Source organism: Lepidochelys kempii, chromosome 6, assembly GCF_965140265.1.
Source record: "Lepidochelys kempii isolate rLepKem1 chromosome 6, rLepKem1.hap2, whole genome shotgun sequence".
Classification (NCBI taxonomy): domain Eukaryota; kingdom Metazoa; phylum Chordata; order Testudines; family Cheloniidae; genus Lepidochelys; species Lepidochelys kempii.
The window spans coordinates 38,689,558-38,716,493 of record NC_133261.1 but is presented as its reverse complement, the minus strand read 5'-3'; the positions used below and the strand labels follow the sequence as shown (position 1 = coordinate 38,716,493).

Sequence of the window (26,936 nt, the reverse complement as noted above, 5' to 3'; positions counted from 1 at the left end):
ACACTATGATCCCTGGATCCCCCTTGTCCACATGTTTGTTGATCCCCTCAAAGAACTCTAATAGATTAGTAAGACATGATCTCCCTTTACAGAAACCATGTTGACTTTTGCACAACAATTCATGTTCTTCTATGTGTCTGACAATTTTATTCTTTACTATTGTTTCAACTAATTTGCCCAGTACTGACGTTAGACTTACCAGTCTATAATTGCCAGGATCACCTCTAGAGACCTTCTTAAATATTGGCTTTACATTACCTATCTTCCAGGCATTGGGTACAGTAGCTGATTTAAAGGACAGTTTACAAACCATAGTAAATACTTCTACAATTTCACATTTCAGTTCTTTCAGAACTCTTGGGTGAATGCCATCTGGTCCCGGTGACTCGTTACTGTCAAGTTTCTCAATTAATTCCAAAACGTCCTCTAGTGATACTTCAATCTGTGACAATTCCTCAGATTTGTCACCTACAAAAGACAGCTCAGGTTTGGGAATCTCCCTAACATCCTCAGCCGTGAAGACTGAAGCAAAGAATTCATTTAGTTTCTCTGCAATGACTTTATCATCTTTAAGTGCTCCTTTTGTATCTCGATCCTCCAGGGACCCCACTGGTTGTTTAGCAGGCTTCCTGCTTCTGATGTACTTAAAAACATTTTGTTATTACCTTGTGAGTTTTTGGCTGGCTGTTCTTCAAACTCCTTTTTGCCTTTTCTTATTACATTTTTACATTAATTTGGTAGTGTTTATACTCCTTTCTATTGTTACCTTGTTACAGATTGTTTCCTTCTATATATTCCCCAGGTCTTTGACAAAATTAGTTTTTAAAATTACTCAAAACAATGGTGAGTCCCTCACAAGATTATTCAACATTCTAATAGATAGAGCCCTGTGAATTTTTTTAAGGGGAGAGGGGACGAGTGGGTTGCACTCTGCCATGGCTCCCACTGCCATCTTGGCCGGGGTGATCCAGGCTGAGGTCCCTTCTCCCTGCCTGCCCAGGGACCTGTTATCAGGTACCAGGCTGGACTGTCTGTGGGGAGCCGTGGGCTGGGATGGGGGCTCAGGCTACCAGGATGAACCCAGTGACTAGCTCCTGTGGGCAGAGCAATGGTGTCTCCACTGAGGTGCTGGGGCCTCCATTCCTCCGCTGTGGTGGGATGGGATACTCTGCCAACACCCTGGGCTCACTCAATGTCACCCTGCGGCTGGATGGGGCATACCTAAGCACTGCGGGCAACAGAACTTTCTTCTCCTCAGCTCTCTATTTCCACCCCACTTCTTCAGCTGGATGTCCAACTTCTGGGTCGTGCACACACAACCCTGGAAGCAAGGGGCAGAAGTGACTTGTCTCCCTTTCACCACGGAGACACAGTGGATAGAGCAGATCCAGGGTGCTATCGCTGCTCTATCACAGTTGCTGCCCAGATGTCAGCAGCAATGGGCAGCTGTGGTTGTGGAGGCCAGCACGGTGGGCTGTGAGCACTGTATTTAGTTTTTTCCATTGTTTTTTGTTTTATTTTGTGTTATTTTGCATTTGTGAAAAACACAGGCCTCCACTAGATAACACTCAGTAAATTCTCTCTTATATTTAACCTAATTTTATCTTTACTTAACACCACCCAATCACTCCTACCTCTATTTTCTCTTTCCCATTACTATGCTCTTTCACAATATCCATTCTGCTAACTTCATTAGTCAGATTCCACCTGGTCTATGCTGGGCTACCACCCGTGTCAACCTAGCCGAGGTCACTGGCAGTTTACAGCTATGGAAAGTGGCTACAATGTTCCCTCTGGAAGGTGGACTGGAAGAGGCCAACCCAGCCCCAAAAGTGTCCAAGAAATCTACTAAATCAGCTCATCTCCTAATCAAGCTTCACTGGCAACCTTACTATGGAGCTTCAACCATAACTTGCCACTCCTTCCTACAGAGGAAAATCCTGAGCGAGGGCACCTTCACCTTCTCTCCAGGAAGGTGAATTTCCCTGGGGAGCAGTGAGATGCAATTCCCTCTACCTATATTTCTACACAAGCGGCGGAACAAGTTTGGGAACCACTGAATTAGAGACATGAGTAGTCTATAAGGAGGCCACCATAAAATACAAACACTGACTATACCCAGGAGACTCCTCAAAGGCTTGACCTATATAGTGGTGGTTGTGGGAATGTGCTAATTGCTACAGGAGCATCGCTGAGCCTTCTGAATAGAGGATTCAAGTGTTGACTGGAGTCCGCTCTATGTAAAATCCCGACAGACTGTTTTACTGCCACCCTTAGATGCTGCAGAGAATAGAAGGAAAATTCACTATTCTCTGGGGGTTTCTATTTCCTTGTGAATTCAGGGGCCATCTTTCTTTACAATCAACTTCATTGGCAAAGCCTGAGCCAAGACAGTAACATCAGTACCCTACATTTTAAAAGTGTATTCAGTTTGGCACCAGCATATTTATGTTCACTCTTCCCCCTCCCCCACTCTCCAAGATTATTTTTCTAACAAAATATAGCCTTTGCTTTAACTGGTATAATAATTTTAGAGTGCCCAGGGCTAGAAGAGGCTTTGGGGGCTACTTGTTCCATTTGAACATGCTCCAAATTGTTTGGATCAAAAAAATGTTTAACCCCTTAATTTAAAACATACTTTCAGAGTAAAATCAACTGATGATGTCCACTCTTCAGTGTTGCATTCTACTATTCAAGACTGACTGTGCTGCATTATATTATGTGTGTGATATTAAAAAATTCACACAATAGTATGAATACGGCTGCTCTGAGGGCCTCTCAAAAATCGTGTGTGTAAAATCATGAGGCAATCCCTGTAAGTAACATTTAAAAATAAATATTAGTTCTGCGTAACATGGCCTCAGGAGCCAATGCAAAACCATCTGACCACTGTGGCATTTGCTCTGGGAAAGTTTTCTAGAGCTCTCTATCAGATGCTGTGGGGTAAGATGTGGGGTGGTGTAGATCAGGGGAAAATCCCATTTCTCTGAGAGACTGCACTTCCCACAAAGATCAGCGATTCGGTGAATGCTCTTCACTTTTCCATTTCCCCTTTTGACCCGTAATTCTATTTGTGGCCAGCCCAGCATCAGGCAGGTCCAGTGGAAAAAGCTTTCAGGTGGAGTTCTCCCATCCACAAGGTTCCGGTGCCTGTGTTTTGACCAATCATCTCGATCGGTCCAAGTTCTGTGTTACATGAAAGGCTGGCAGTGAGTCTATTTCCAGAGTGCCCCCTTGATTACGGATGTCAGCCATAGCAGTGGTGTTGTCAGGCTAGTTTCTGACTGGTTTACCTTTCAGTCAGTCCTGAAAGCACAACAGTGCTCTCTTTGCTGTTCATGTCTCTCTCTTGTTGAAAGACTGAGTCAGGCTCTCCCACCGCTACCCCCACTTTAACATGGCCCTCTTCCTTGAGACACTCATTAGAAAGCATGTGCCCCTAAACTGGGACATTCGTGTCTACTGCAAAACCCAATCACTCTACACATTCTAGTGGTAACACCTAACCCAAAGAAAGTGGTTATTGTAGCCAGGTCTGAATTTTGCGAGACAGGTTTGACCAATATTTGAATCTGGGAGGATGCCAGTGTCAGCTGATATGAAAGGAGAAATCTCCACAGCAGTTTCATACAGAGGTTATCAAAGAGATCCTCATCCAGGTTATCTGTTACAATCCTTAAAAGCCTGTGGGGCTCAGACTGTGGCACCGTTGTTCCTGAATGGTCTTCTTCTGGACTGGAAAAGAGTTCTGACCTGTAGCGTTTTTAAGAGGGACCCCACTTATTGCAACATAAGATCTCAAAAGGAAGAGTGCTTTTTCTACTACAATCACTATCCCTCTGGGTTTTTGCACGTATCCATTCGCTCTCATGATCTTTTCGATACTAGGCTACTGATTCCCCCTGGTACAGCAGACCTACCTATTTTAGCTATCCAACACATGCCCTCCCCAATGTTACAAACTAATTTCTTAAGAATAGCTTGTTGCAAACAGCTATCTGCAGTTACAGGATCTCAGGTTAAAGTAGTAACATCAACCTTGGAGGAAAAAGGGACTGAACTTGTATAAATCACACTCAACAATCTTTTAACAAATGTCCTGGATATTCAAGTGAGCTCATATTATTTTAGATACATTCCACTAAGCCAAAAAGGAACTCCTCCCATTCGCAAAATGTGCACATTTAGGTCAACACATTTTTAATATTTACATTTTCATAAAGAGAAAAATTGCTCTGATCGCCATTCTGCATCACTAGGAATGGATGTTGAGTGATGCTAGCCTCTCAGATTCCTGAGATGAACAAGCCACCTTATCATGCAGAAAGTTAGTCTCTGCTTGGTGCAGAGTGAGAGAGAATTCAGATGAAAACTCTGCTCTACAGATGGGTACCAAACATTGCAAAACCTGTTGAGAGATTGCACAGAGTTGGCCTGACATTCTACTTCACAATACAAGGTTTATATAGGACTTTCAGCATCTGCTTTGCATAACTAAGTAGAGAGGGAATAATATGTCAAAAAGGGATAAGACTTCTAAAATGAACTCCCAAATATTATCCTGCACTTGCTTGGTGCACAATTCAGTAGCAGCTCTCCTTTGGAGTATGTTATTCCACATTCCTGGTTCGACATAGCCAGTGGAGGCCCTCAGTATTTATGTCATGTATGATTCTTCAACCCACAGATTAATTTCTTCCTCTGTCTTCTCCCACCTGCTTCATAGGTAGGAGCCCTTATCTTTTAAGGCAGTGCTCTTCAGGCACTGCTCACACTGTCATTGAAGGTGGAAGCTGGCAGCAAAGAGGAAAAAAAAACTTCTCTAGATCATTGAGTTCTACCTCTCTGTCCCAATTCCTGGTTAGAGAAACATTTAATCCAGAGAGACCAAGGTACAAAAACTAAACTGGTCTCCCATGTGGCCAGAACAAAGCACTACTACTACCGAGGTCACACAGTCAGCTCCACTTTCTTCTTTAAGAACAGAAATTATATTATGTAACCTGCCTTCCTGAATAGGCAGTATGATGATGCAATACAATGAACAATCACAGGATTGCAAGAATGTTTCTAGACAGATTTGTTTACAATGTAAGTAACCTAAATAGTAACTTTCATAATAGGTGTCCTATCTCTGGTGCATTTTGTGTATGTTGCTGTGAGACAGAAAATACAAGAGCACATCTTTGCACAACGATTGCAATAACAGATGAATAAACATGCAACCTGACACCCCACATCTGCTATTTCATCATTCCAAATACCTTATGCACATTCAAATATATTTAATGGAGTGGAAACTTTATAAGGTAGTAATATCTTTGTAGAAGCAGTAACTGGTATGGAAACTTTCAAATTAAAAGCAAAACTAAAAAATAATTGTTAACAAGTTAGTATTGTTTCATTAAGCTATTCACCTAATAGTTTCCTGATAAATACCTAGACAGAGGAAGGGAAGGGTATTGACCTACAGTGTCACATTAGCCTTACAGAATAGGGCTTTTTGCTGGTGTATTAGTTGTGAGAAGTTCCATTAATATTAGTGTGGTGCTTTGGAGATGAAAAGTGCTGTTATAAATCTTGCAATATTCTATTTGCCTAGGCAAAATATTTTTATTTGATGAGTGAATAAAATACCATTAGTTTTTTCATTACCATCTTGGTAAGGACAGACCCATAGCTTTTGTGCCTGGACTACTAAATTTATATAACAGTTTTTCAAAGTTGCAATATACTCTTACAACTTTACATTGGGCTTATTCATCTTCGTAGAATATGTAAACAGCTTGATTACATTTTTCATAAAACTATTAATAAATTCGTCCAGTAGTTTTGTTTCCTACACAGATACATTTGCTTCATCACTCAAGATTTTTTTACAGGATACACTGATTTTTTTTAATTTAAAAAATTAAATATCATTTTCCCTATTATATACAACAGCCATCTTTGCTATCTTGAGGATAAGTTAATAATATTGTTAGTAAAGTATTTGCATGTCTACAGGAATTATCACACTTAATGACTATTCTGAATTACGTTTATATCATCCCCAAAGTGCTACCAAAGATATATCTTAATATAGCTACATTTTAGCTGAATGAAAACAAACACTCTGGATCAAATTAATTCCCGCTGTAACACCACTGACTTCAGGGTTGTTACACCAGGGATGAATTAGAGTTGCATTTCACTGCAGAATCTCTGCAGCCTTCATTCTTCTAATCTTTCCATAACAGTCTTTGCAGGAACAGAGACAAGTGCAGGCAAGTATCCTGCCAATAAGTGAGTTAACAGGAATCGCTACAAGTAACTAAACTATCAACTGGTGAAGACCAACAATTTGAACTAAGTACTAACACAGCTAGTGTTCTGTAATGGATTATGGGTTTTACAGAGTTTTAGAACATAAAGGTACAAATTCATGACTGTTTATTTGTGGGAGGGGAAATAAGTCCTGCAATATCACACTTCCTATTAACAAACAGTATTTGTATTTTGTCAACACTTTTCTTAATGCAATGAAAGACAAAAACAAAAAATTCCTCACACACTGAAGGCCATGCATAGCAAATATGAGTAAGGTGGGTATAAGAGTAGCCGATTTCTTCCTCACTTATTTCTTCAAAAAGTGAGCAGCAGATGTTCAGCAAATATGAGTAAGGTGGGTATAAGAGTAGCCGATTTCTTCCTCACTTATTTCTTCAAAAAGTGAGCAGCAGATGTTCAGCAATTTTCAGTATGAGGTCCTCCATTCTGGATCAAACTTTCATATTCACCTCCATTTTCCAACCATAGTCACTTCTTTATTAGTAACAATAGAACCATCACTGAGGAAAAAAAGATGGAACTTATGGGTGGTACTCTTCTGCAGAAACCATTTTCTCTATTTGTTTGGCCATTACTGGCCACTCTCTTTCTTTTAGGAATTTCCTAACCAATATTCCTGGCATGAATACTAACCTAAAATAGGTAAGTATCTTTAAGTTTTACCCGATTATTTCCCTGAGTCAAAGTTCAGGAGTTTCCGAATGCTGTATGGTTTCCATGATGGAGTGGGGGGGCCATAAAGCAGCTAAGCCCTAGTCTACATTGGAGCGGGGGATGGGGGGGAAGGAATCGATCTAAGTTACACAACTTCAGCTACGTGAATAATGTAGCTGAAGTCGACGTACTTAGATCGACTTACCGTGATGTCTTCACTGTGGTGAGTCGACTGCTGCTGCTCCCCCGTCAACTCTGCCTGCACCTCTCAAGGAGCTGGAGTACAGGAGTCGATGGGAAAGCACTTGGGGGTCAATTTATCGCGTCTAGACTAGACGCGATAAATCGACCCCCGCTGGATCAATCGCTGCCTGCCGATCCAGCAGGTAGTCTAGACATACCCTAAGAGAAGGCCAAGGCACAACAGAAGACATCACTGTTTCCTAGCATCTCACATTTCTTTTCTCCATGGATCCTCTGGATCTGCAGTAGTGAGAGGACAAATCTTCCTCCCAACCCAAACCACATAATCCTTAAATCCTTCTTCTCTGTGGGGTGCAATACCCAGAAAAGTTCTATGATCGTCTTGATACAGTCTCATGGGTTACTTTTCATGGAAGGGCTGGAGTAGAGGGAGAATGACCTGGACCAAAGAGAAAATGAAATGGCTTTGATCCACTACTTCAAAAAATCATCACAAAAGTGTGGAAGAACAGCTGAAGAAAACCAAGTCACATTCACAAGACACAGAAGCCAGGGATATCCCTCAATGCCAGAGGTAGAATTGACACAGCAGCCCACATTTCCTTCTTCAGAGAGGACAACCCACACACACCTTTCACTGCACAGATGGGATTTACAAAAACCCCAGTAGTGCCTACATACCCCTGAAGTCAAAAGTAGTAAGTAAGTAACGAACTCACACCCAACCAAATTCATGAGCTCCACTCCTAAGGACTGCTCAAGATAATCACAAAAAGAGTCGTGAAGGAATTCTGCCTTCTGCTGAAACTAAAATATCTTATTAAATCTACAGCAGAAATTGTTTAAAAACCTTTCACGAGAACAGATTCCTCCCTTCTTCAAAACATCCCTTGTTTGAAAAGGAAAATCACAACTGCCCTAACTTGAGCCCATCACAGAGAGATCATTACATTTGTCTTTATAGAAAATCATATGTATTATAGTGTCTACATTTAAAGGTAATTTCCGTTGGAAAATGAAATGGTGCTTTCTTGATCTTTTGTCTTGCATGGTTCATGGATTACAGACACATTACAAAATGCCCCAACCCTGCAGAAGCTTTGAAATATTGTAATGTCTTTCTCGTAAGAGAAATAAACTTGGTATGCCACTAAAAGGTATTAAATTATTTTCATTTTGCCACACAGAAACTAAAACACTTATGCTGTTTTGATTTCAAAATCCTTGGAGAACAATTATGCTCTTAGGACCATAAGACTCTATTATAAAGTCCTCAGAAACCTAGCATGACTTCAATAAATCCTCAAAACACGACAAAGCAGTTACTCAGCTTGAAGAATGAAAACATGAGTTCATCCACAAAAAAGTCAGGATGTAAATAATTCTGCATTTCCTAACATACTTCTTCTTCAAAATTATGGCAACATTTTAAATCAAAGTAGCTATACTGTATATGTACTTAATGTTCATATCAAATTAATAGTAAAATATTTTATTTAGGGTATGTAATTATATTTAAAAAAACAGTTCTGTATTTTATATAATGACAAATAGATGTGGCAGATATGGTTTCAGGCATTTATTGTTAATTAACTACACATATTTACTGCCATCATTTTCTATATATATATATATATATATATATATTTAGGATTCAGTACAATTGTCTTCTTAAACCTACAGTGGGAGATTGTTAAAAAGTAAACTCCTTACATGTACAAATGTGTGAGTTTTCATTAAAACACAAAAATTCACATTACAAATACATTACTTCCTGTAGAAGGGGATCTAAAAAGAAAAAATACATTTCAGAAGTCATTACTGTAAATTACCTATGGATTATGGGACTCTGATTTAAAAAACTGAGTCAACATTATTTTTGGCAGACAAGAGTGTCCATGTATAAGTACAGTCTTTCACTATAAATATATAATAAACATGTTTGCAAGTATATCTCTAACTCATTCCAGAAAAAAAGCAAACTATTAATTAAACGAATTTTTCATCCTTTTTTAAAGAGTAACAACAAAAACGTTTCATTCAAAATAGAAAGAAATCACAGGGGAAGGGGGAACAACGAGAGGAAAAAACCCTATATTCTCAGCTTAAAAAAATCAATCCAGCAGGAAAACAGGGCCTAGAAACTTTCTGCCAACAGCAGCTGAGATGCTTCATCACAAGTCTATTTTTCCAGACATTATGTTTCATTTGGCAGCAAGGGTCACATGACAGCTGCAAACTAACGCCTTAAGGTTTGTTTCTGCCTCGCTGTGACACTGACAGGCTGTGAGAGACTCCCAACGCCACAGAAAGACATTTTTTTCCTTGTTTCCATTACATCATCCAACCAGTACTGGGGGAGGGGGCACAGCTGGTGGCAGCTGCAGTACCATCTGCTTTCTCCTTACAGTGCCTGCTAGTTTGCTCTGTAGGTTCCTACTGATATTGACGGAGAAGGCACTGTGTTAAAGACACAACATGCCATTATGTGACATATATTTACAATTATTTAGGAACAAATTACTCTAAAGATCAGGAAAGCTGCATCAATGCATCAGGTAGACTCCTGATCATTTTTAACCATAACAGTACAAACCCACAAACACCAAAACACTCCATGATTAATAGAATCAAAGTGCACAGGAACAACCCACCATCTGCCTTTTACCACATGAACAGCCAAAACTAAAACTCTACACTCAGCAATATTTGCAGAAGTTAAAAAAAAAAAAAGAAAGAAAAAAAAAAAAGAAGCTAACCTAAGTCTCCAAAATCAGAGATTAGCTGGAGTAAACTGGAAAGACAAAACTAAACAACACTGGGATAATATGCCTAGGTGTCTGTATTCTTAAATGGACTATATTTAAGAAACACTATCAGAACATCATATAATTTAGCAGTTCACAAAGAGAAAAAAACCTTATGTCACTCATTGAGCGGACTGTGGAAGTGAGAAGAAGTTTATCGCTTCTTTATTAAAGTGCTATACATTTTATTGTGCAATCACTGTATTTCCAGATAATGGTTCAAGTTTTTATTTTACTGCACCATTTATTGAAAAATGAAGAGTGCTTACATATTCTTTATGCACAAGGAGTCACACTTCTAAAAACCTCCTTTTAAGAATTCTTATTCAGCCACATTGTAGATACAGCTGCAGAACTGTAAATTTAATGATTGTATCTTTTCTACCAATCACAAACTGAGGTCTGGAAAGATTGGTAACTGAATGCTCTGGAACTCCCTTAACTTCATCAGAGTTCTATCTGATTTACACTGGTGTATCTGGAGATAAGAATCTAGTCTTTTGTCTTGATACAAGTTTGGCTGTGTACATCTCATGGGACAATTATTTCAAAAGGTTAAATTTGCACTACTTACCATACATTTTGCCTTCATCTGATAAGATGATTTTCCTCCTCCCACATGGTGGATAGATAGCTAGAGCCTCCTGAAAGCTCTGTTCAATGTCAGGGCTCCAGACACCTTCTGCATCATTGTCAATAGGTTTATCTGCAGAATCACTCATTCTTTCAATGTCTTCGGCAGGGCTTTCGCTGCCGCTCCAGCTGCTGGGCTCAATGATGGTGGCTGGGGTCTCCAAGCCTAAGCCTGGAGTCTTAAAGAAAATAAACCTAGAAAACAAACAAACAAAAGATATTAAAGATATGGAACTTAACATGAACATTCCTTGGCTACTCCCAACTCTAAAGTAACTTGCACAGAACTTGCCATCAATGGGCACAATGTGAAAGTGCTATTGTGATTAATGAGTTTGTAAAAACCCAATAAAAAGTAAAATACAAACACAATTCCATCCCGAAACATCTGTAGAATGAGTGTCTTGAAACAAAAGCCATTAGCCACACTTCACTTTTTCTGCACCACTACATGTAGGAATAGGGTATCAAGTTACTTTTTAAGCATAGTGTAACGTGGTGAATACATAACACTAGAAAAAAAATCAGTTGAATGTAATATATTCAATTTTGATTTTCATTGGAAGCCTTAAAATAATGGGGCAGATCTTCAGCCGGCACAAATTCGTGTCGCTCCACCAACTTCAGTGGAAGTACATTTGTTTACCCCAGCGAGGATCCAGCCCATTGAATCTAAAAAGAAACATGTTAAATAAAATAAAACAACAAATTTCTCTCCGATGTCAATGGAGTTAGTAGAACTGCACCAGGGATTAAATCAGTCCAGTATGGTTAACAGAGAAATACTGAGATGTTTAGATCTTACCAAATGAATAACACAGAGTCTGAACTATACATAAGGGGAAATCTTTAAAATGATAATACCAGAGAAAGGAATAACTACAGAAGATATTACACATTTAATCTATTTTTTAAAAGTCTCTGCCATGGAACTACATCAGAACAAAAATTACAAGCTTCAAGTTACTGAATCAATTTAATAAGAAATAATTCAATATAGCAGCACCTGCTAACACCACTACAGCTACAGATCTGTCAGTGTTCCTTTGATATTTTTGAGAGAAATACAACTCTGCTATAAAGGTTTGCTTCAGGCTAAAATCTGCAATACCTGACCAAATTCATTGCTGGTGTAACTCTTTGGAAGGCACTTATGCAACACTAGGAATGAATTTGGCTCAACATGTCTAGGCATACCACATTTTTATTAAGGAAAAAAAAAAAGACACTTGGTGACTTTCGTTATATACACAGGAAGGGAATTTAAAAAAAACGAAATTAAATGAAACCAAACCTCTCTTAACTTCCAAACTCATTTATTTGATTTATTTTGAAACGAAGGACCATGATGTGCAAGTGGAGAGAAGGGAAATCAGACACCTCTACAGTACAATCCTAGTTCCCACAAACCCTTCTGCAGGCTAATCACAGATGAGGGGTATGGCAGGCTAAGCAACATTCATCTTCCTGCCTGCATCCCACAAAAACAGCAGGGGAAGGTCACTATAACCAGAGGCTGTAGCAGCTTTCCTGAGGCCATCCCTCCATTTTGAGGAACTCCCTTACAGAGGCACTACTGATAGCAGCACTGTTTGGGGAGTGTCAGTCTGTAGGACCCAATCCAGGCAGAGGTGGATGATGCCTTGGGAAAATGTGGAATCAAAACTAGAGGTGGTCACTCTATCCCACATTCAATGGCTTGATTTTCAAAGGTACTGAGCATTTGCAACTTCCTCTGATTCCAGTGAGAACTGAGGTTGCTCAGGACACCTCTAAGGATCAAGCCGAAAGAAAAAAATTTCACATCCATGTTCTTTTCTACCTGAAGGCCTTATTTAGCCCCATATTGGTTTTAAAAATTTCATCACAACATCAAACATGTTTGTGACTGCCTACCATTAATATCAGGATTAATCTATGCCTAGAAAACCTTTTAATAAAGCAGTATTACAGGCAGAGCAGGCAGCAACGCAGAGGTTAGTAGCCAACTGAAAAATGGTATACAGCACAGCAGTGTGAGAGCACAAACTTCGGCCAACATCAGGGCAAAAACCTACTCTCAGAAAAAGTACTATGGGATCTCTGTCATCCACAGAAAGCAGATGGTGCCTTGATTTTTATATAACATCCAAAAAAGAAAGAAACAGAAACACCACAAAAGGTTGAGGGGCTGGTTTTACCCCGACAAGACTCACACTTTGTGCTCAAATCACCGACCTATTCCCTATATCAGCAACATCTACACAAAAGTGTTGGGCGAGAACTGAAGAATAACTAACCATACCCAGCTGGAATGCCTACTACGTGGGGAATTGTAGGTAAGTGAGAGTAATCATATTCTAATTAGGGTAATGACATTCTACTAAGGACAAGAGTTTTATTAACACTTGTCATAAATATAAAGGGAAGACTAACCACCTTTCTGTATACAGTGCTATAAAATCCTTCCTGGCCAGAGACAACATCCTTTTACCTGTAAAGGGTTAAGAAGCTCAGCTAACCTGGCTGGCACCTGACCCAAAGGACCAATAAGGGGACAAGATAGTTTCAAATCTTGGCAGGGGAGGGCTTTTGTTTGTGCTCTTTGTTTACATGGTTGTTCTCTCTTGGGACTGAGAGAGGCCAGACAGAAATCCATCTTCTCCAACCTACCCTAATCCAAGTCTCCAATATTGCAACCAGTATAGGTAAACCAGGCAAGGCAGATTAGTGCATCTTTTGTTTTATGTGAATTTTCCCTGTGTTAAGAGGGAGGTTTATTCCTGTTTTCTGTAACTTTAAGGTTTTGCCCAGAGGAGGATCCTCTGTGTTTTGAATCTGAATACCCTGTATTCAGGTAAACGTATTTTCCATCCTGATTTTACAGAGATGATTTTTACTTTTTTTTTTTTTTTTATAAAATCCTTCTTTTAAAGAACCTGACTGATTTTTCCATTGTTCCAAGATCCAGGGGTTTGGGTCTTTGATGATTTTTTAACAAATTCATTAGGATATTACTCTCAAACCTCCCCAGGAAAGAGGTTGTGTAGGGCTTGGGGGGATATTTTGGGGGAAGACGTCTCCAAGTGGTCTCTTTCCCTGTTCTTTGTTTAAAACGCTTGGTGGTGGCAGCATACTGTTCAAGGACAAGGCAAAGTTTGTACCTTGGGGAAGTTTTAACCTAAGCCGTTAAGAATAAGCTTAGGGGGTCTTTTATGCGGGTCTCCACATCTGTATTCTAGAGTTCAGAGTGGGGAAGGAACCCTGACAACGCTGCTCTTGCAATAAATGAATAAATAAATAATAAATCGCATCAGATCCTTGATGGCCTCTAGCTATCAACACCTCAGGTTTCTATTTCATCTGAAGAAGTGAGCATCTCCAGCTGCACAGCCCTAATGACATACCGGGGCATTTCTTCACTATAGACTAAGAGGGGACACATGTCAACTACTAGATCACCAGTGCCATTTCCTGAAGCATGCAGGTGAGCCACATAGGTCTCCCATTCTAGTTCAACTGTGTTCCGCTTATAAACTCTGCCAGGCACATAACCCAAAATCTTGACCACTCCCATAGAAAAATTATTCTGAAGAAATATCTAGGAAAACATTAAGTAGGCTCCAAAGTAATTAATGTTACTTGATATTCATGTTGGACCTCTCATTGCGTCTAATGATGATGTTTCAAGTGACCTTCGGTCTCCCTTTCCCATCCCTTCCTACCTACTCGGGTCATCTTCAAGCAAAACTACAGCTTCTACAAATCAATGTTTAGCAGCCTCTAAAGCGTAGGACAAGCATGTGTTTCTTGTCAAATGTCAGTATGGTGGGGGAGGGGAGCAATCTGTTGGAAATAAGCTCTCATGTACTGAAGGAAGCTTTTAGTGAATTCCATTTTTGTGAATGCTGACACAGCAGATCAAGCCAGCAGACACAGAAGGGAAAAAACAACTTGTATCCCAACTAGTAAATGATTCCCTCTTATTTCAGGAGAATAATGAACTACTCAGTTAAGTCACTTCCATCTCTACACCATGTATCAAAAGGCCATTTTACTTCATATTATACTTTGAATTCTAAGGCCTAAACCACGACGAAATAATTCAGTGTCAATGTTCCAGAGTTCAAAGTGACTATGTGAGGGATCACAATTTATTTGCCGTTAGAAAAGTGATTCTACACTCGTATTAGGTGCAGTAAAACTAATTTTAAAAATTGGGAATTTTGTGCCAATTCCTGGAAAAACATATTCCATTCATGCACTTCTTTGATATGTGTAAATTTCAAAGCTCAAAGTAACACCTTTCTATGCAAGAGGATTTAATTAACTGGAAACAGCAAGAAAAAAAGAAGAAGCTATATACATGTACACTCACGCACACTCTTAAACCAGGATGAATGGCTCCACCATCGTTCTCTAACACATCACAACTCATCTACCTTACCCTTTAAATAATACCCATCACTTTCATGTGCCTCACTCCCTGCCAAACAAAACAAAAATTTAAACCCTCAACACTGATCCCCAAATCCAGACAAATATGTTCTTTCAATTCTCCTTTTTGTAGCTCCTGGTGTTGTTTTAGATGCCTCTTTTCAGATTTCCCTTTCAGTTGCTGTGTCCCGTTCCCTGCACCTTTTTTTCTGTATTTCTGCTTCATTCCCATTGTGCAGATAACCTTTTAGCTGCAGGCCACAGTAACCTCTGCCTGACCATATCTTTCCTACATTTGCTCTCCCCTAGGTTTGTCTGCTTCTTCCTCTCACCTGTCAGTCAAACCTAACCATATTGATGTCTTCATGTAGTTACGCTCTTCCTGCATGAGAGCTGAAATATCAGCAAGGCTGTATATTTGGTACCCCACTCCCCATCCCAGAAGGAGTACCATTTTTCATTAAACAAAATAGAAAATCTCAGAGGGCCACATTGAATTGAATTTTATAAACATATTTTAATGGCCATTATCAACCCAGCAAAGCTTCATAAAGACATAAGAAATGGTTTTAGTATATAGCTAAATGTAATGTACATCCACTCATGTTTAGCTTGTTGGAGCTTTACTTAGAAAAATTCCAAGAAATGAGGGATAACTTGTATAATACCTCGTCAAAAACAATCAGTCAACTTACATTCTGGAATTTCTCACTGGAAGAAAGGTTTTGATCAGCTGAGTACAGGAAATCAGATTCAAACTCTCCGTTTTTATGCCCCTGCTTTTATCACTGAGCAGTGCAAACACAGGCCTGGTCTTGGAAGCTGCCATTCACAGGTAGACAACTAAAGTCAATAGAGCTCCATAAAGGAGCAGAACGACTTGCAGGATTGGGGCTACAATGTGCAAAAGATCTTTCAGCATTTCCACAGTAGATTGGCACAAAAAGAAGTCTAAAATGCAGGGTTTGTCAGAGTTGGATAATCTTTTACACTAGCCTGGCAAAATTCAATTGTGATTTTTTTCATTCAGTCGAGCTGATGTGAATTACCAGCATATAGATTCTAAATTGTGCTTTTTCACTGGCATATTGTAGCCAAAACCTGCTTTATTGAAATAGGGCTGATCCTCTCCAAGTACCAGAATGGGGAATCTGGAAGGAGTAAAAACTTGAATTACTTCAGAGAACTGTATAACTAAGCTGATAAATATGATTATACTGCTCCATGTAGTCCTTCTAAAAACTCTCATCTCTACCCACCTAGGATGTTTGATAGAATCTTTTTGACGCAACCTACAATGGTGTCTTCACAGACTTTTAACATGAGAAAGGATCATTATGATCAGCTAGTCTGACCTCCAGAATAATGTGAGACATAGAATTTTACCCAGTAATTCCTTCATCTAGTCCAATATCAGCCCATGTCAAGCTGCCCCTTTTGGATACTTGGGCTGCTGTGCTGAGGTCTCACCACAGGCCTGTGTGCTCTTAAGCTTCCCTTGGTCTGAGTAAGCTGCAGTGCTGTCTCCTTTTCTGGTCTCTTCCCAGGCACAGACTACCTGTTAATCCTTCATGGAAGTCAGACCTCATGATCCAGCTGCCCTAGGACCAGTGCTGACCTCCCAGGACACTCCAATTGCATAAGCACACCCTCCGCAGAGCTTCAACTTTGTGGGCTCTCTGGTTTACAGTTCATCTGTCCACAGACAAGATATTATGTGTTATGTGCTGCAACTCCTTGCAAAATCTTACAAAGCCAATCACTTTACGTTAGACAGCAAAAGAAACATACAGATCTAGACAAAGCAACAAACAACGATATTCCATTCCTTGTTTCGCCACTCTAGCATGTTCTTCAGGAATGGGTTACTGTCCTTTCAAAATTCCGAATCCCCTCTGCTGCAACTCTCTCCTTATGAGTTCGCCCCTGGAACATGGAGTCTGTTCTCTCTCCCCTCTAACCAGCTGGTCCTGCAGTCAAAAAAAGTCCCATCTGTCAGGTGCCCACTTGGATCAGCCTTGTCAGGTGATTGTGACGTTCCCCTGGTGTTATCTGGACCAGAGATCTGCTAGGTCACTCCAATCTTTGACTCTGGGAGCCAGCCTTATTCTGCTCTGCTGTGAGAGCCCCTACCCCTTGGCTGTTCGCACACAGCTTCTGGCTGCTTAGATTGACACTTGCCAATATCTCCTGTCTCAGACACAACCATAGGAACCTTCCTCTCGCAGTGTCCAGTTATGCCCACTGGATGCTGCAAGCTTATATGAGTTCGTCAATTTAACAAAGGAATTGATATGCACCAGGCTTGTTAACCCAAGGGGAGTCTCTGACATACTTCAAACCGAACGCATTGCTTCAGGTAGAAAAAAACAAACAAATTTATTAACTACAAAGATTGACTTATAATCACTTAAAATCTAAGCACAGCAAGTCAGATTTGGCCAAATGAAATAAAAGCAAAATGCATTCTTAGCTGACCTTAACACTTTCAATGCCCTTACAAACTTAGATGCTTCCCACCAGAGGCTGGCTGGTTGCCCTTCAGCCAGGCTCTCCCCTTTGATCAGTGCTTCAGTCGCTTGGTGGTGTTGTCTATAGATGGAGGTGGAAGACAGAGAGAATGGAAAATGTCTCTCCCTTTTATCATGTTCTTTCTTCCCTCTTGGCTTTGTCCCCTTCCCCCTCCCTCCCCCCCCCCCCCGTCTTCAGAGTCAGGTGAGTATTACCTCATTGCAGTCCCAAACTGACCAAAGGAAGGGGGGTGACTCACTTGAGAGTCCAACAGATCCTTTGTTGCTGCCTAGGCCAGTGTCCTTTGTTCTTGTGAGGCTGGGTTCGGTTTGTCCCACATGCCCTCATGAGGTGTGAACTGCCCCTCTGCTCTTGGAGAGTTTTGCCTGGGCCTGTTTTAAGCCATGAGGACACACTTTTCAGCCTCATAACTATATACATGGAATTACAACCTATAACATTACTATAACAACAATGCTCAGTGCATCATGAGCCTTCCAAAGACACCCAGCATGACAAATTTTGCATTGGATACCACACAATCATTTTATAAGGATGAACATGGGGGTGCAGGGTGTTCCCCTGAGGTACAGAACATCCCAGTGATAAAAGTTCCACATCATATGATGCATTGATCAGTTCCCAGCCCAACTGGCCAGAACCAGTTTTCTTGGTTTGGCCACCTTTAGCATACACATTGCATTGCCCTGGAAGACCTATTCAGATGTCAGAGTCTTGACAGTCCTGTCACCAATCCAGATGTGCAGGCACCACTCCCATGTCTCCTTAGCACAAGGGGTATGACACCTGAACACAGTACAGATAATCATAAGGACCTAAGCACACATACTTGAATTTTTTTCCTCAGGCCATTTCTGAGTTGGTCAGTCCTCTGCAGCGCACTGAAATAAGTATTCTGCCCCGCAGCAAAAGGTCAGTTTAATGTTTTCAGTGACACTCGATGACAGTGAAAATAATGCAGCCTCAGTTATCAGTACAAAGTGTACCTCTTTGGTGGGTCAGTGCATCATAGCTTACTACTTAATGAGTAGTAGAACAGAATACTGACAACTCCCACGAGATACAGAGAACCCTGAGTGATTCTCTCAAGCTCTGAGCCTCATGTACAACACTTGGGCAGGGAAGGATGCTCTAACAGAGTGGTTTTCAACCTGTGGTCCGCAAACCCCTGGGGGTCCACAGACTATGTCTAAGGGACCCGTGGTTATTACCACAGAACAGTGGTTTTCAACCTGTGGGCTATGTTCCAAAGGGGTCCACACCTCCATTTGAAATGTTTTAATGGTCTGCAAATGAAAAAAAAAAAAAGTTGAAAACTAATGCTCTAACAACCCAATGCTTGCCTCCCAAAGTCGGGGTAATGTCTAAACTGTGCTTCTGGTAGGCCTGATTATTAAAACCATGTACACAATGAGGTACAGACTTAGAAGAAATAAGCCAGTGTTTATACATCATCATTAAAAATGCCTTTACAATCGACCAGGTGGGATTGACACAAGATTTAAACACCAGAAACACAGGCCTTTTTTTAATACTCTATTTTGCTTTAAAATGGGAAAAAATAATGCTTACAGCAGGTTTTGTGCCTCTATAAGTACAAGTGGACTTTTCCTACTCTTTGAAGCAGTCACATGGCATTGCTTTTAGGAAAATACTAGATACTCCAATAATAAATGTCTAACTGATTATACATAATTTATCTTTATGAGGAAACGTTATAATGATGAAGCAACAATAAAGATGTAAATCATTTACAGAGCTTCCAAGGGTGAAATCATTACATTAAAATGACTGTATTGTATTTCTGTTACCGGGTCCATTTATCAGCAATAATTCCTTCCAAGGAGAAAGAACACCGGGAGAGAGTAAAAGCCTGTCTCCAACACAAAATATTCATTTAAAACCCAGCCAGACAAATTCAGCAGTTCACATAATGTTTGCCATTAAAATGAAATACAAAAGTTCTTCCTTGAATGTTCAAAAGCTGTAGAGACAGCAGATGAATTCATCTGGGGGTCTAGAGCTTACACCTACTTGGTTTAGACTGTCAGGATGTTTCTGGGGCTTATCTACACTCAAAAACTGCATCACGGTACCAACGGAATAAACAGGATGTTAAGCACGAATCAGCACCCAATGTAAAAAAAGATTTTGCATATTGAACATCATCTTAGTAGGCCATGGTTAATAGCTGATATGATACTCAACACAACAGTCCCCGTCCACACTCAGGTGAAATTCTGGCTTCACTGATGTCAATGGCAGTTATGTCACTGATGTCAAAGGAGACAGGATTTTATCCTGAACCTTAATCATGTAAATTACCACATGTTCAAACACCATGTCATTTTCCAGTGTAAGCGAATGCATGGGGAGTAGTCCTTTCCTCTGGAATGCCCTGGTACCCACCACCCAGGCACACTGGGTACCCCAAACTCCCCCTGAAACTCAAGGAATGCAACGAGTGCAAGGAATAGAGTCAGGCCCAGTAGGTCAACATCTGCCCTTTGGAAATTTTAAATGAATTAATTAATTAAATAAATCAGCAGAAGGACAAAATGCTTCTTTATGAGTCAATTGCAACATACTTTTAGGCTGCAGAGCGAAGGATAAGATTTGGAATTGCTAGAATATATTGTGACTTGAATATTTTACACACCTTTCAAATAAAAACAAAAACTGAAAGCTAAGCCCAGCAGCTGCTCACTCTTTCTAGCTGATGCAATCTTGGGTGGCCTCTCCGAAAATGGCAGCACAAACAATGGCTGCAGGACACAGGCTCAGAGCCCTATATCTAAAGTGTTCAGTTGGGTGTCATCTGCAGAGATGCTTGACTGCCTCTTGCAAATACTGTCCCTTCATCCACACCACTGTTCCTGTCCTAGCTTGCATGGCAAATCAATGGGAATGACAATATTTAATTTGTCATTCGTTCTAGTATTTCTTTGGAGTTGGAATAAAAGTAAGATTTAAAAAAAAAAAAATTCTCCTAGCCTCCTTCTAGGAAGCACTAGCACTAAGAGAAGAGCAGCAAAATATAGCACTGCAAAAAGGCAATCACATAGGTCACATGACTGAGACTAAATCCAGCCTTTGGCTGACTGCAGTGCTCTCTGACCTCTCGCTCTCTTCTGGCTCCTGCCCTCCTGTGCACCCAGCCGCCGAACGTTTTCCAGTGGACATTCACACGTAGCCAGCAATCCAAATAAGGGATGATTTTAGCGCAGTTCAGCCAATTTATTTGATTTTCGAGTCCTTGCTGATAATTACGCTGCAAGAGAAACCATTCCTCCTGCAACTCGGTGAGGTAACCTGAGGGCAAGGCTCAACTGAGCTGCTGCCCTTTGCAGCGGAAGCAGACCGTGCACATGTGCCATCCATTGAAAGCTTTGGCTTGTGAACAGCAATGGCAATACCCATTACAAATGTAATACCATGACATGTCGGCCCCAGCTGTAGTCCCTTTTTTTAAAAAAAGCAAACAGTGCTACACAGTGGAGCTAGGATTATTTTTATAAATATTTCTACCTTTTAATAATCTCCCCATTTTTAGAAGAATATACAGTTTGCAAAAATCTACTTTCAGTCCTTCAGGGTCATGTCTTCGTTTGCTTGCTCCCGATGTCGGACTAATTGGCCCTTCACTCTGTGACCAGCTTTTTTCTTTTTCCCCATTAGCTTGTTTTTAGGTGGAAAAGTGTTTTCAGCAATAGCTGTAACAGATGTGTGCCTATTGTGAGTGATGCTGTGCGTGTGTCGGTGGGGAGGGACCTGCTTGAGCAACTTTATGTAAGATCAGTCATAAAAGGAGGAAGAAATCGCTATTTGAAGGGGGGTCCAATCATGCAACATAAAACCCTAGTCTATATAAAACATTTTATATATTAAATATTCTGTAAAAAAAAAAAGAGTGACAGAAGAGGCACAGTGAAGTAAAAGGCCTATACAATTTACCCACGTGCCTTTTTTTTTTAAATAGGACATTGACACAGGATTAACTCTTCTCTGAAATTTTTCATGGCTAGCGACCTGGTTTTATAAAACAATCAAGCTGTGAGTTTTGATACCAACTCCTACATCACTGAATGGGCCAAATTCACCACTGAAAATTGGAGAGAGAGATGGGCATACTTTTATTCCTGGTGTGGATATGACCCCTGCTTTCCAGATGTTACCACCAATCACCCTTTTTTTTTTTAGAAAGGTAAATTGTAGATGAAAACCATAATTGGCCACATCAGTGCAAAAACTTAAAAAGACTTAAGGTTGCATAAAGAAGAAACATGCTAAAGAAATGGAAACAAAAATCTACATAAATCAAATAAAAAAGCAACAGGATAATAACAACTTGATCTAAATTGTCATACACCTAAATGTGTCTCAGCAGGTCATTTTTCCTCAACATCTCTTAACCAGAAAATATACCTGAGCAGGCTAATTATTTGTAACAAAAGCAATGTAACCTAATAAAACTTTATAATGGGTATGCTGTCCACCACAGCTAAAGCCCTATCCAGTCAAACATGTTGGAGAAAGCTAGAATTTCTTATGTCCCATCATTCTTCCTGCTTTCGTCTGTTTCTCCAAGCCAGAGATTTAGCAGGTTCAGCCACTGAAAAGAGTTCAAGGTAGTTTTTTGTGTGGGGCCACAACTAGATTTGGCAGTTGGGACACCAGTGGAAGGGGGGTGGGGGGGATGTATAGCTGGTGATGAGATTCCAGCAACTGTCAGGGGCAGGTGCAGTCTGGATTGGCAGCTGGGGAGGGGGTCAGGTCATGCTTGGGAGGAGTGGGGAGTTCAGTCTGACAGCTAGAGGGGAAACTTGGTCAGGCCATCTTGTGAATATGTTGTGGGTGGATGGGGAAGAGAGTCTGGGATCACTCATTAGTGCTGTGCATATGAACAATGTAATAGTTTAATGACTCTTAGCTAATCACAGCTGTAGCATCAACATAAAATACAGTATCATTGAGTTTTGCTTTCTTCATCATCAAAATTCTAGCTCTAATTTTTGGACAACCTTTTGTTTATTTCCCCAAAAGTGTGATTTTATTAGACATATTTGACATTGACAGGACCCTACACTCCATAATCTTGACATGAAACATAAAGACAATAAATACTAGGAGAATGGTTATCTGCAATTGTGCTGCTAGCCTGCATAGATGTTAAAGCAAGTTTTAATGTTAAATAAAGAATATTAACATACAAAAATTACTCTGCAATTAAACATTAAGGGCTTCTTCAGTCTTCTCTCACACCAATTTCACGTAGGGTATAAGATAACTACACTCACTTGTATTTGCACAGGGGTTCTTGATCTTTTTCTTTCTGAAGCCCCCTCAACATGCTATAAAAACTCCCCGGCCCACCTGTGCCACAACAAATTTTTTCTACATATGAAATCCAGGGCCGGCATTAGGGTGTAGCAATCAGGGCAATTGCCTGGGGCCTCACGCCACGGGGGCCCCATGAAGCTAAGTTCCACAGGCTTCGGCTTCAGCCCTGGATGGTGGGGCTCAGGGCCCCATACTTCTGCCCCACATGGTGGGACTTCGGCTTTCCGCCCTGGACCCCAGAGAGTCTAACGCTGGCCCTACTTGGTGGACCCCTGAAACCTGCTCATGGCCCCCCAGAGGGCCCCGGAACCCTGTTTGAGAGCTGCTGATTTAGTGGATAGGCTTCTGAATTGGGACTCAAGAAATTGAGTTCTGTTCCTGGTTCTGCCACTGGGTTGACAGTTATCCTTGAGAACATTGCTTTACTTCTCCTTGTGTCAGTTGCCACATTTATAAAATGTGGATAACACTATTTCCTGCTTTTGTGAAATACTTTGAGAGCAATGGATGAGCTAAGTATTATTAATTATTATTACAATTACTGACCTCTGTGGAGTGACTTTTAATGTACATTGCAGTGAGAGGAGAATCAAGGCTTAACACTAAAAATTAACAGAAATTTAGGGAGAAGGCTAATGCTGTTTTAACTTAACATGAACAGACCTAAAACTCCTACAAAACTGATCACAACTTGGTATCTTAAGGATATGTGAGCTCTAATGTGAATTTCCTTGCTTATCAATACACATCTCCAATGAATGAGTCAGTGCAGCAAGTGGAAAGGGGAAAAGGCAGCACATTTATTCAATAAACAATTAGCAACTATACATGAACAGGTAGCCCATGCAGCACCATAACTTTATTCAGCCCTTGAGGACATAACCTCCTAGTAAGCATTGGACAAGCTGGATGTGTTGTCCCCAGCTGTCTACAAATCCCACGCCACTTTCTGCTCATGGGTGAGGAAATCATTCCAGCAGCAGGTGCAGAAAGATTTCAGGGCCCGCTCCTGCACTGGATGGCTATATAACTCTTCTGGCAGTCTGCCAACCACCATCCATAAGGCCTACCATCCTTTAAACCAACCGCCTGATCTAGCCTCTCAAATAGGCCATTGTAACTGTCTCATACCCATTTGAACCAGCTTATAGGATAATATGCAGAACACCAGAAGGGCACATGTCCCTTTTTTGTGGGTTTTTGCTATTGCCTGAGTTACAACCCAACACGTATGCATATGAGTAATTTTACATGTATGAGTAATCCCCTGAGTTTAATGGGACTGCTCACATTTAGGTTTTTGCAGGATTGAGACCTTAAATATTTCCTTATGGAGAAGTTTGGGGGGAAATATTAGAAACAATTCTGCCTAGAGGTTGATATTGGAGAAGAGTGTGGTTTAGTGGTTAAAACACAAGACTGTGAGACAAAAGTGCAAGGGGCGAAATCTTGGCTCCACTGAGGTCAATGGCAAAACCTTCAGTAGAGCCAGGATTTCTATTACCTACTCTGCCACTAACTCTACATAGAAACATAGGAACTGGCATAGGATCAGACCAGGGGTCCATCTAGACCAGTATCCTGTCTCTGTCACTGGCCAGTACCAGGTGCTTCAACTCATGTTAAGTCTAAAAAACACACTGTAACTAACTATAGTGTGTGCACAAGTGTAGTAGTCACTTATCAAATGGAACAATATCAGCTGGTTTTGTTTTCCTACTGCTAAACAGAACTAGGCAGTGTTAGGGCTAATTACCTGCCAATTTTTAAGTCTGAGTTGTTTAGTTGTACAGTGCAAAGTAAGCCTCCTACACCAAGAAACAACATTAAAAACTCACTGCTTTTGCATTCCAAGCTGTGCTCTTACCCTTTAGTCATGTCACCCTTTCACTATGCACCCACCACCCATTCTACATGCAGGGAATATTGTGGCATCATCTTGACTCCATTAATCCATTACCTGATGTTAAAAATGATGTATCAATATATTCTGTTCTTCCCTAATACAGGTCAATTCATCTCTGACCTCTTAGGGTGCATTTCATCTGGGAAACAAAAGAAGAAATTACTCACCTTGTGTAGTAGCTGCAGTTCTTCAAGATGTGTGTCCCTATGGGTGCTCCACTTCAGGTGCAAGTGACTGGAGATTTTTCCAGTGCCAGTTGCCTCCTTGTGCCAAACACTGAGGCTACAGAGGGATGCGCGGTCAAACCACCCTCATTTCCTTCTCCACCCAAATGTCTCCACAGAGGACAGTTCGAAGCAGAGGAGAAGGAGGAGCAGGTTGCAGAACACCCATAAGGACACACAACTTGAAGAACTGCAGTTACTGTACAAGGTGAGGAACCTGTTCTTCGAGTAGTGTCCCTATGGGTGCTCCGCTTCAGGTGGCTTCTGAGCACTGTCCCCAGAGGGAGGAAGGAGCTTTGGAACTGAGTCCAGAACTGAAGATAATACTGCAATACCTAGTGCCACATCAGATCTGACACCATGGATTCAAGTGTAGTGCTTCAAAAACATATGTACTGAAGCGCATGTGGCAGCCTCACATATCTCAGATAGCAGTATGTTCTTACACAGTGCTGTGGATGTTGCTTGAGACTTGACAGAATGTGCTAGCACCCTTTGAGGAGGTGGTCCTCAGCCCCCGTGTTCTCATAACAAGTGAGAATACATCCAGAGATCCATTTTGATAGTCTCTGAGCAGAAACTGTGGATCCCTTGGATCTATCCGCGAAGGAGAGAAACAGCCTGGGTGACCTTTGAAATCGCTTGGTCCCATCCACGTAGAAGGCCAGAGCCCTTCTAACATCCGGGTTATGAAAATAGGACTCCTGCAGAGTTATGTGGCTTCAGGAAAAACACTGGTAGATGAATAGACTGGTTAAGGTGGAGCTTGGAGACCCTTATGTAAGAATTTAGGATGTGAGCATAAAGAAACCTTAACCTTGAAGAATACGGTTAAGGTGGGGGATCTCCCATCAAGGCACCACTCTCCCCAATTCTATGGGCCGATGTGATGGCTACTAAAAAGATGGTACCCACAGATAAGTGGAGTAGAGAAAAGGTTGCCATTGGTTCGAATGGATGTTTCATAAGATAACTGAGTACCAGGTTGATGTCCCAGGTCAGGGTGAGGTCTCTATTTTGTGGGTAGCAATTCCCCTAACTTATCATAAACCTAGATGATACAGGATGAGCAAATATGGAAAACCACTCTATAGTTAGATGAAAGGCTGATATTGTGGCCAAATGGACCTTAATTGACCTAACTGATAACCCCATTCTCTTCAAATCCATCAGATAATCCAGGATGACTGAAAGAGGCACAGATCCAGGTAGGAAGCAGTGATGTCAGCACCAATGGGAGAATCTCCTTCATATCTGCAGGTAAGTAATACAGGTTAACTTCTTCCTACTATTCAGTAACACCTGTTGCACTTCCTCAGAGCAGGAGGATTCTAATCCCATGAACCATCGAGGAACTACACCTAGAGGCAGAGAACCCCTAGACTGGAGTGAAGCATGCGACCCACATCCTGTGAGAGGAGATAAGGAGTGATTGGGAGCTTGAGAAGTGGATGGATGCATAGATGAAGCAGGTAAGGGTACCATGCCTCTCTCAGCCAAGTTGGTACTATAGTGATAACCCTGGCCCTGTGCTGTATGATTTTATTCATCACCCTCAGTATCAGTGGAGCTGGAGGAAATGCATGAAGCAGATCCTTCTTCCAGTTCCAGCCAACCCCATATTTGGAATATGCTGTGGGACTGAGCCTGATGGTACTGAACCAGGGTGCTTACACTGGCCCGCTTTGTCCCTGTCCCTGTCAGAGCCACGTCTCTCCCTCAAGCTCCGGGGCTTTCCGGATTTGCAGGTACTGGAGGAGTCCTTTGATTCCATGGCACTGAGCCGAGAAATTGAGGCTTTGGAGACCACAGATCTCAACAGGCTTTTTCAGATGAGAGTCCATACTTCTTTTTGGGGAGCTCTCTCAGATGCCTTCAACGGGGTAGCCT

At 41.1% G+C, this 26,936-nt stretch overlaps 1 protein-coding gene across 7 annotated transcripts in view; it reads right to left on the bottom strand.

Annotated features, from left to right (window-relative positions):
• TEAD1 (TEA domain transcription factor 1) overlaps positions 1–26,936 on the bottom strand; it is a 205,267-nt gene that overhangs the window by 120,659 nt on the left and 57,672 nt on the right. For 3 of the 7 annotated variants that reach the window (XM_073347632.1, XM_073347635.1, XM_073347636.1), the window contains exon 2: positions 10,570–10,823. The exons of the other annotated variants lie outside the window; for them this stretch is intronic. In XM_073347632.1, the coding sequence (XP_073203733.1) occupies positions 10,570–10,717 (148 nt within the window). In that variant the 5' untranslated portion in view covers positions 10,718–10,823. The remainder of the gene's footprint in view (positions 1–10,569; positions 10,824–26,936) is intronic. 7 annotated transcript variants of the gene reach the window in all.